Genomic DNA, 10,809 nt, shown 5'->3' on the forward strand with positions numbered 1-10,809 from the left:
TTTTTTTTTAAAAAATTCAATGGAATAAAAAAAAATAAAAAAACTCGAAAAATTAGAATATCGTGCAAAAGTTAATTTATTTCAGTAATTCAACTTAAAAGGTGAAATTAATATATTATATAGACTCATTACATGCAAAGTGAGATATTTCAAACCTTTATTTGTTATAATTGTGATGACTATTAAGGCTTACAGCTATGAAAACCTTTTCACAATATTCTAATTTTGAATTTGGGGTTTTCATAAACTGTAAGCCATATTCATCAAAATTATAACAAATAAAGGCTTGAAATATCTCACTTTGCATGTAATGATATCATATATTAGTTTCACCTTGAATTGTTGTTGAATTACTGAAATAAATTAACTTTTTAAAATTAAGATTTTACCATTTCTAAAAATAAATTAAAAAATCTGATTCATAATAAAAAGCATGATTCTAAATAATTTCATTTTGCATTAAAGAGCCAGAAAGAATAAAACATATTTTTGTTACTGTGGTTACTCTGGAAAAGTAACAGACTTTGTAGCTTACATGCATTTTTGTATACACCTCATAATTATATGTAGGCCTGCACATGTTTATGAAATTACTGAATTCATTAAATAAAAAGGACAAAACTTGTATGCTTTATTTTTTAAATGTTACACTTATCAAGTCAAGAAATGATAAGTAAAAGAAATAAAAAAATTCACTGTGGAAGGAAGCATCATTCACAGTTTACAAGTTGTTACAAATGACAAATTAGTAGTAACAAAAAAATGGGGGGGGGGGGTGAGAAGTTAAGTTCTGATAGGATGGGACTATGGAAATGTAAATATAGTCTTGACCTCTATAAAACTTAATGTAGATTGAAGAGAAAGTTTTGGCACGGGCAAGAACAACACAACATATAGCATGAGATTCATGATTTCAATGCTGAACAAATGTATCAGGTAAAAATACTATCACACATGTGATTTTCTCTCACTGTCCTCTGAGGGGCTCTTGATATTAAATAAAATAAATGTAAATGTAAAGGAAAAAAAACTGACTGCAGTGATATTTCATTCATTCTCCATTTTTCACAAGAAGGCTATGCAAGCACATTCAAAGATGAAGTGTTTTTCTGGACTGCTGCGGTGGAAAAACAGTACAATTACAAAGATAGCTTATCTGATATTAACTGGAGTTTGCATTTAAAATAGCTGAATATCCCAAATTGGAGCAATGCTATAAGCAAACACATACTGAATGCAATTGTAAATACACATTTACATTTAACCAAAGACATTTTCACACTTTTGCACAGTCAATATAGTTTAATGTTGTTGCTGATGGATGACAGAGTTCGATGTGGCTCTTGTGTAGGCTCAGTTTAATGCTTTAATCAGGTACAGTTTATCTCCCTGCTCACTGGTAAAAATGGGGGCCTTTTTGTAATGTTCCACCAAATCCTCAATGGAGCTGAACTTGCGCTGACCAATGCAGTACAGTCCATCTTTTAGCTGCACCTTGAAATGTTTGTTCTTGTACACTGCCTTCAGAGAGATGGAGAAGTCGTTTGGCTGGAAAGTAAAAAATGAAATGTTTGTTCATAACAAGGCACACACTAAATAAAAAAAGTACAAAATTCTGCTGAACACAAAGGAAGATTATCCAGTTAACTGGTCCCATTGACTTCCATAGTATTTTTTTTTCCTACTATGGAAGTCAATGGGATCATTTAACTGTTTGGTTACTGACATTCTTCAAAATATCTTCCTTTGTGTTCAGCAGAAGAAAGAAACTCATACAGGTTTGAAACAACTTGAGGGTGAGTAAATGATGACAGAATTTTCATTTTGAAGTGAACTATCCCTTTAATTCAATTACCGTAGACTCGCTGTCTCTGATGAGGAAGTCACCATCCGCACCCCTCTGGTTCAAGACCATCTCAGCCTGGTGCCGTGTCAGTTTCCCATAGTACCATTGTTTTCCTCCAAACTCTCCGTCCATAGAGGGCTTAATGTCATAGTTTGAAGTAGGTGGTCCTGAATTCCCCAGTTCTTCATGTGTTTTCTGTACAACTGTAACATAGTTCTTGGGCACCAAACCCACTTGCCCATTTTCTTTTTTACACTTCCACCATTCAGGGTCGTTCTCAGGTTTCTCCAACACATCCATAAGTTCATCCTTGTTGAAATTCAGCTCCTCGACATTGCCGGAGCTGAAATGATAAAGTGCCTGTACAGTCTGCAGAACCTGAGAGCCGTTGTTATTGTGCCCCACTGAGGCCAGTTTATCTTTGAGAGAGCTCGTGGAATCGTCCCTCATTGTCCTGTCCGCATCCTCGGTGACATAGTTGGAGGGAAACCACCCAGAAAGGCCATTGTAGGTTCCTCGCCACCAACCGTCGCTGCACTTCTCCGTGACGATGACCCTTGTGCCCTTCACCAAAGAGAGCTCGTCCTCCCGCTCCGCGGTGTAGTTGAACTTCACCAGTGCGGGCAGGTTGAGGTCATACAGTCGCTCATCGCTGTCATATTTCTCTGAGCTGGAGGGCAAATCTCGCACACAGCCTTTCTGCTTCACCTTCCCAATCCCTGCAGTCACAGAAAATGTTAATATGAGCATATGAACAATGCTTTTTTCACTGTTTTTTGAAAAATGTGCTATTATGAAACTTAACTAATGATACTAGTATATTGGTATCTCACCATTGCAAACTGACATTATCTTTATAATGTGCATATATGGTCACACGCTTAAACAAAGACTTTTTTTCTTGTTTCAGCAGCTTGAAATTAAACCCAAAGCTCATAAAAGTAGTAAAAATGTTCTACCATTCAAAAGTTTGCAGTCGGTAAGATATTTTTTAATGTTTTTCATTAAGGCTTCACTAATTTGATCAGAAATACAGTACTACTGTGAAATATTATTACAATTTAAAATAACTATTTTCTATTTGAATATATGTTAATATATTATTTATTACTGTGATGCAAAGCTGAATTTTCAGCATCATTGCCAGTCTTCAGTGTCACATGATTCTTTTGAAATCCTTCTAAAATGCTGATTTGCTGCTCAAGAAACATTTCTTATTATTATCCATGTTGAAACTGCTTATTTATTTCTTTTTGGAGACATTGTAACTTTTTTCAGGATTATGATGAATAGAAAGTTCAGAAGAACATAATTTTTTTTAAAATAGAAAACGTTTAATGTTTATCAATTTAATGCATCCTTGCAGAATAAAAATATTAATTTCCTTAAAAAATAAATAAATAAAAATCTTATTGAGCCCAAAATTTTTAATGGTAATTTAGTACATCAGAGTGAAGATAGTTGAAGTCTGATAGTTACGCCTAATCCCAATTATCCATGTGAGTTTTCTTAAATGGTTAAAATCGTTGCTAAATTCAAAACAGTTCAGCATTTGGGTTTCAGGTTGATGATCTCACACTAAGGGCTGTGACACAGTCACTGGCAGGAAAAACCATAAGGAAAATTACATAGAGAGGTACATTTTGTTCATATAAACACATAAAAGTTTATTGACAGAATATACAAAAATTTATATAGAATATTTGTTTCCCCTCTGTCCCACTTTTGGTTCACTGGTACAATAACAGTGTTGCACAATCACAGACCAGCTGACAGCCAAGGGTTACAGACTTCATATCTGCACATCATTAGACTAATAATTATGCTAATAATGTAAATATTGACAAACTGTTTTTAACATGTGACAGGTTTACCATCTCGCATAAATTGTTTTACATGACTACTAAATCAAATCAGGAAAATATACCCTGATCCCAAAAGAGAGAAATTAGTGATTTGGCAATGAAACATCAGTTTTGATCAATTTAACATACTCATTTCTGGGCCTGAATCCACGGAGTCTGTGTGTCTACTGTCTACACAAATCATGCTAAAATACACACCCAGCGCGGTCAACATCTCCTTCTCCTTCAAAAAAATTTGGATCATAATATAGATGGGAAATGACACAGAACTCTGCAGAAAAAAAAAAAATACACTACCGTACTAAAATTATGGAATCGCTATGTTTGTTTATGTTTTTTAAGAAACTAATACTAAGTTGTTCACCAAGGATGCATTAAAGATGAACATATTCAGCTGAAGTATTTTGCTTTCTGCAGCGCTTCCCACAGGTGTTCCCATAGGCTTTTTAGGGCATTTCTCACTGGCCTTGCAATCGAATAGTTCCCACAACAGCACACCTTCTTATTTATTTATTTAAGTTTCAGATTAAACTTTATCTGTGAAACTCTGCCTAAAGGCCAGCAGCTTCCCAGAGGCTTCTCTTCACTGTTGCTGATGAAACTGATATTTGGCATGTACTTTTCAATGAAGCTGCCAGCTGAGCACCAGTGAGGGGGGGCTGTTTCTCAAACTAGATACTCTGATGTGCTTCTCATCTTGTTGTGCAGCCGGGCTGTCCACTTCTCTTTGTACTGGTTGGAACCAGTTTGCTCTCACTCTTCTTTCAAGAGAGTAGTTCACGGAAAAGTCTTCAGAAGAACAATAGGCTGATGAGTTTCTAGAGAAATGTGTTTTCTTTTTCCCCATTGTTGAAAACCAAAATTGGACTTCAAAAATGTGAGTGTCCTAGTTCACACCAAAATGAAAATTCTGTCATTTATGACTCACCCTTATCGTTCAAAACCCATAAGACACGTGCGTTCACGCTACACAGTCTGCTCCTGCGTCAACACAACACGTTGTGCTCTCGTGAGCACGCGTTGGAGATTAATAGCCTACTTTGTATATAATGTGGTAAATTATGTTTGTTTGTTTTTTGCCTAGATGGATTACTTGAGGTCTTATACCTTTCGGGGGCTTGAAAGTAGTTGCGTAGCGGTCAATGCGGGACAGAAAGCTCTCAGATTCCCTTACAGTAAAATATCATCATTTGTGTTCCGAAGATAAACTAAGGTCTTATGGGTTTGGAACGACATGAGGTAGTGACAGAATTGTCATTTTTGGGTGACTAACAGCAACTAAGGAAATTGTATTTTACACACATAGCATTGTCAACTGTGCTAATAAAAAAGTTATCTTGAGTGCCAGTAAAATTGTATACATTTTAAACATTTGACTTTTTTAATTACATTCAAATTTATAGGCTACATTTTAAATTCTATTTAGCCTACAGTACATGTTTTAAAAATGTATTTTAATTTGAAGAAAAATGTTTTTACATCTAAAATTGTCATAATGATCCCAAACTTTTAAATAGGCTTTTAGCTGAAACATATTGGTGGTGTATGTAAATTAGTTTTTTTTAAAGTAAATTACATTTAATGTAAAAAAAACACAAATTCTCTTCAGATACAATTCTTTACTATAGACTCAATCATCAACTTTGAATAAAATATATATTATTTATAAAGAAGATCCGTTCATGGGAGTTAACTTCTTGGAATGTCCAAAAAAAATGGCTAAACCAATATGTCCCCTCCAAATGAAAAGGAAATCTATTTTTTGCCCATCCATGAACATCAACAGGAAGAAAAAGCAGAAGAGTGATAGAAGAGCTTCCTGTAAAATAAATACCAGAAAAAAAAATAGGGCAGAGAGTTGAAATGTAAAACAGCCTTGTGATCCAGTTAACTCGTTCATATGTGTGGAATTACAGAGCTCATCTGCTCCATCCAAATCAAACTTTCCAAACTCATCCGTAACAGTCATTGTATTCCAAATAACCATGGAAACATAAAAGTCACAGGGATAACATTGGAGGGAAACAAGTTGTCAGTGGATAAACCAAGTATCATGATCAATGTGATGCAACCGTTTTGAGAAGTAAAACCATCATGTGGATGTGTGGAAAAGCCAATAAAGTTGAAATTTTATTTAAATGGAAATTGACCCTTAGCAGGGAGCTTGATTGACAGGTGATCTGACCAATCATACTTCGCCATCCACCATTTTGTCCGACAAAGCAGTCAGATTACAAGGGGGTAATCCATCCGCCGGAAACTGAAGCCTCCCCGGGAGCCGCCATTGTAGCAGAACTTCACCATTCCATTGACTCCCATTAATTTTGGCATCACTTTGACAGCGAATAACTTTACATCTGAGGCGTCCAAAGACTCCATTTGTCCATTATTTATTTCTAAAGAAACACGACAAATGGGCTTCACTTTTCTCCGTTGAAATCTATGGGGTCGCTGTGTCCATCTTATATACTGTCTATGTCAGATTAACATGGGAGGATTTGAACTTGAAAAACTTGAGTGTACTGACGCCTTTCCGCAGTTAAAGGGGTGGTAAAAAGCCCTTTTCACAAGATGTAAAATAAATCTCTGATGCCCCCAGAGTGTGTGTGTGTGTGTGTGTGTGTGTGTGTGTGTGTGTGTGTGTGTGTGTGTGTGTGTGTGTGTGTGTGTGTGTGTGTGTGTGTGTGTGTGTGTGTGTGTGTGTGTGTGTGTGTGTGTGTAGTTTTAGCACAAAAGACCCCACAGATATTTTTTATTTAGCTTGTTAAAGTTGTCACTTTTTGAGGGTTTACCAAAAAAACGCACCGTTTTGTGCCTGGCCCTTTAAATGCAAACGAGCTGCTGCAGAGGGCGGTTTCAAGAGCTAGTGTGTGTTAGCAGCTGCGATTACCTCACGCAGACACACTAAAATGACAGAAACTGTTCTGCCTTTAATGTTAAAACAGAGTCAGACAAAGATGGAGAGACTCAAGAAGAAGTGACAACATGTAGAATGCAACAGGACGTCTCTGAATGGTTAGTTGATGAATGTATGTTGCTGATGTTGAGTTAACTATCTTCAATTAGGATATTCTGTCATGATAGTCTATCAATCGCTCGTATAGGAACTGTTGTGAGATGCACACAGAGTGACTTTCTATTGCATGTGAAAAGATGGATGCTAAAGTTTGAGCTGACTCACAAATGTACTCTTATACAACAACTTTCCTCCTCTCAATATGGACTGTGTGTTCCCGGGGGCGGGTTTATGTACATTTTAGGGTTGCTGGTGTCACTAACCCGGGAGGAATGTCGTGTAGTCTCTACCAGCCGTTTGTTGTAGTCCTTTTCTTTAAAAGCAAATATCTTCCTTTGCTTTGAACTTTGAGCGTTGTAACTTTGCAGATGTTGTTTATGCTCAAACAGCAACATTTCACACTAACTAAAGTTAGAAAAGTGAAATCATACTCAACCACCCCTTTAAAACAACATTCCTTCTTATGTTCATTCATGTTTATTTGATGCTATAAATAAACTAGAAGGAAGAGATCAGTTCACGAGCAGCTTTAACTGAGGCTCCACAGCGATCTGTCAGACACATTGAAGAGCCACAAAACGGCTCTTTAATGTTAAATTTATTTCAAAAAAATGACCAAATTTGAAAGGTGAGACTTTGTTTAATAATGTTTAATATCAAAAGTAACCGAAAAGTTACCTGGTCTGTCCTGTCTGTCAGCGCGTTGTCAGTGTCCTCTCTGCTCCGCAATGTATTTTTCACTGCGTGAGAACATGGTGGTGTGAGAGCGGTGTAACTTGTCGGACATAGCGACAGTAACTAAGGGGGGCGGGTCTTTGCGAACGGTCAATTCCAGGCAACAGCAATGAAAGCATTACTGTCTTTATGACGTGACTCAAGGATGGAGCTTGAGGCACTGTGCTCTGTCTGCTTTTGTTTCATTTCCTCTGACAGCCAGAATAACGGCAGCTCAGCTTTCCAGTCAATTTCCCAGTTTTCCACATGCGGGAAAACAGTCAAAAGCAGAGATAAGGCAGAATTCTTCCTTAAGTATAAACCTTGGCATCACAGGTACTGTATATACTGTATTAAAACACAATTGAGACGGTCATAAAGTCTTCATTTCATCAGAGTTCAACCCAAAAGCTGAACATAGGGTTTGTAACGAGTTTGTATACGTCTGACAAAGTTTGCATGTGGCTTTTTTGTGCAAGTTCATAATTTTCCCCATGAAACACAACTGAACATCTTGACTTGACCTAATTTTGCTGCCATCTGCCCTCAACATTGAATGAGATCTCTCGCTCAGCCCAGGTTTTTGAAAAAGCTGAGTGTGATTATCAAGGTAACGTGACCCGTGGCAAGCTGCTTTCTCATATCCACGACAGGAACCGAGCGAACGCAGCCAAATCACCCTGCCTTTGTTTCTGTTCGGGCTGAGCTCACTCCACTAGTGACATCATAAGACAAATAGCCTCTTCACAAACAGATGTAGCGTCCAAGAACTGTCAGCAAAGGTAGTGCCGTTAATTCTCAGAGTGACGCAATACACGCATCCACACAAATATAAACCCGTGATGAACTTCAGCATGTGTTTCTGTTCACTTTTGACCTCACAGCTGCTCTGTCCTTTTCTTTCTCATTTCAACCGACATTATATTTTGTTTTGTGGCTAATTTTCCACTACATATTTTTGAATGCAAAATTACTCAAATAACACTTGAGACATTTTCCCTTTGTGCAGGAATCAGTCACGCCTCCGTTTGGTATACAATAGCCTCTCTGAACTTCCAAGGCATACTAATGCACACAGAGAGAGAGAAAGAGAGGCAGACAGAGAGAGAGCAAGAAAGAGAGCTGGCAGGAGGCCATCAGAGCAGCCTGCAGTTTCTTCCCTCTTCTCCCGAATTTTCCCGAAAAGTCCGGCTATTCAAAGGTGAGCAAATAAAACAAGTGCAAAAAAAGAGAAAAGTAAATAAGGAGTCTCATTTGTTGAAGTTTTCTGTCCAGTTGCTACTGCTCTTTTGTCCTGCAAGATCCGTTGCTTCACTCTGCCAAGTCACGACACCCCACTGTCTTGTCCACTGTATTGTAATGCGGGGAATAAAAACACTGAAATGCTGAATGTGTTACAAAGGGGAAGAAGAACGTAATGAGCGAGAAAGAAACCCAGAGTCAAAGGCCTCAATTATTCATTGCCTCACATCCTTCTGTTTTCCTGCACTTGAAATCTGCATTGAATTAGACAGCTTCCGGCCGCCTTCACAGAGCAGCTCAAGTTGACAGTAGAGGAGGTTGAGGGGGCCTGCATGGGTTTCTGCTTTGATTTTTGTTTTTTAAGACTGTCCAAGCTACCCTGAAGAGCCTGCTGCTATTTCCTCCCTCTCTTATGGCCAATTTTATAGAAAAAGGAAAGTATTTGAAGTACCTGAGTGTAGCCTATAACTGCCCTGTAAAATGTATGTCAATGAGCTTGCGGTTGTGCGTATAACATTATATGAGTGACTCATCTAGGTTTACAACCAAGAGACACACAAACCAAAATGTCATTAAGCACTAAACTCCTAATAACATTTTTTTATTCTTAATAATATAAAATAAGAGAAACACATTCTAAATAATCACAAACTGAACAATATTTCTGAAGGGTATTTGAAACCCTTATCAGCCCACTTTCAGCTGGTATTTACCCTCAAAGAAGGCAAGACAAACACAAGGACAGTTACAAAGGGCTGACAGCATAAGTATATAACTTAAGAATCACATCAAGTATGAAGAAACTCGCAGAAATTGCTCTTTCTTTATAGATTAAATGAATTTATCAACAGCAGGGCAATGGCAATAACTTTGTTGAGCAAGAGTGATACTTCAGTGGAAAAGATGATAAATATGTACTCACGAAAGAAGTGTTTAAAAAGGTTAGCCATATCCATTCCCAGCTCTGTGAGCAGCCCCCCTTCCTCACACACGACCGCTCTCTCTTTCTCCCAGTCTCTCTGTAACAGAGCAGCAGCTATTCCATGAGAACTTCCTGAAAGTCCAGAGTTATTGACAGAGCGACTCTCCACCCCACACACATGACTGTCCTTAACCAATGGCTGTCAAGGGGTCCTTTCTGTAGACTCTAGCATAGACAGATAGTGGCTGGAAGGGCCTCAAACACTTACTGGGTCTTCTGTGGAAACTAACATGACAAAACTTCCACCTCTTTCAACTTAAAAACTTAAGTTCAGTTGCTGCATTACATTTTTAAGTATAATCAAATTGTCTGTATAGTCATTTAATCTTAAATTATATTAAACTGGTTAAATTGAGTTGAATCTCGGATAACTTGCAATTGCTTAAATTATTTAGTTTTTAGTAATGTTGTCATGACTTTTTGATCATATCATTTTTACAGCGTATAATTAGTTTACAGACAGAGTGCTCTGGTGAGCCACGAAACATACAGCAATTTTATTATACACACACACACACACACGCGCGCACGCACGCACACACACACACATACGCACACACACACACGCACGCACACACACACGCACACACACACACACGCACGCACGCACGCACACACACACACACACACACACACACAGCTGTTTCTGGCCTTGTCTGATGCTGCATTTTATACTTTTCTGGCTACTTACTCACTTTACTGTATGTTCCTGATTACCTTGCTAGCTACCTCATCTCAGTCATCTTCCAGTCATCCCTTGTCTCAGCGTGTGTGTGTGTGTGTGTGTGTGTGTGTGTGTGTGTGTGTGTGTGTGGTCAGCTGAAATGAAATATTACTATTAGATGGAAAAACTGACTAAATGAAAATTAGAAATGTTGCATTGGCAACTAACTGAAATTGGTTGAGGTTGATATATATATATATATATATATAATATTTACTGTTCCAAATTAGCCTTACAGAAAATAAAAAAGGGGGTTTTAATGTAGGCCTATGTAAATTTGTTGACATTTTGAAATGAATGATAAACAGTTGCATTGTGATGATATTGTGTTAGGTCAACACTGTTGTTCAAAATCTAGTTCATGAAGCAAAACCAGTTGCGTTCTACTGATCTATTGGTGAGGGAATCTAAGGCTTTATA

The 10,809-nt window shown here is 37.6% G+C and overlaps 1 protein-coding gene across 1 annotated transcript; it reads right to left on the reverse strand.

The window, feature by feature from the left end:
• Positions 1-497: 497 nt before the first annotated feature.
• On the reverse strand, positions 498-9,789 carry nck1a (NCK adaptor protein 1a). The gene is made up of 3 exons (XM_079613024.1): positions 9,606-9,789; positions 1,856-2,565; positions 498-1,548 (listed from the first exon to the last, which is right to left on the reverse strand). The coding sequence occupies exons 1-3, from the start codon at positions 9,637-9,639 to the stop codon at positions 1,354-1,356; spliced, it is 939 nt and encodes a 312-aa protein (XP_079469150.1). The 5' UTR covers positions 9,640-9,789; the 3' UTR covers positions 498-1,353.
• Between the last annotated feature and the right edge of the window lie 1,020 nt (positions 9,790-10,809).

The sequence above is a fragment of the Phoxinus phoxinus genome, assembly GCF_949152265.1.
Source record: "Phoxinus phoxinus genome assembly, chromosome: 5".
In the NCBI taxonomy this organism is placed as follows: Eukaryota; Metazoa; Chordata; class Actinopteri; order Cypriniformes; family Leuciscidae; genus Phoxinus; species Phoxinus phoxinus.

Excerpts from the sequence above, each read along its gene's own strand:
- nck1a (XM_079613024.1), bottom strand. The coding sequence starts at position 9,639 with ATGGATATGGCTAACCTTTTTAAACACTTCTTTC. Across the intron at positions 2,566-9,605 it reads CCTTTTTAAACACTTCTTTC|GGATTGGGAAGGTGAAGCAG; the intron begins GTGAGTACATAT and ends CTGTGACTGCAG. Across the intron at positions 1,549-1,855 it reads TCAGAGACAGCGAGTCTACG|CCAAACGACTTCTCCATCTC; the intron begins GTAATTGAATTA and ends TTTACTTTCCAG.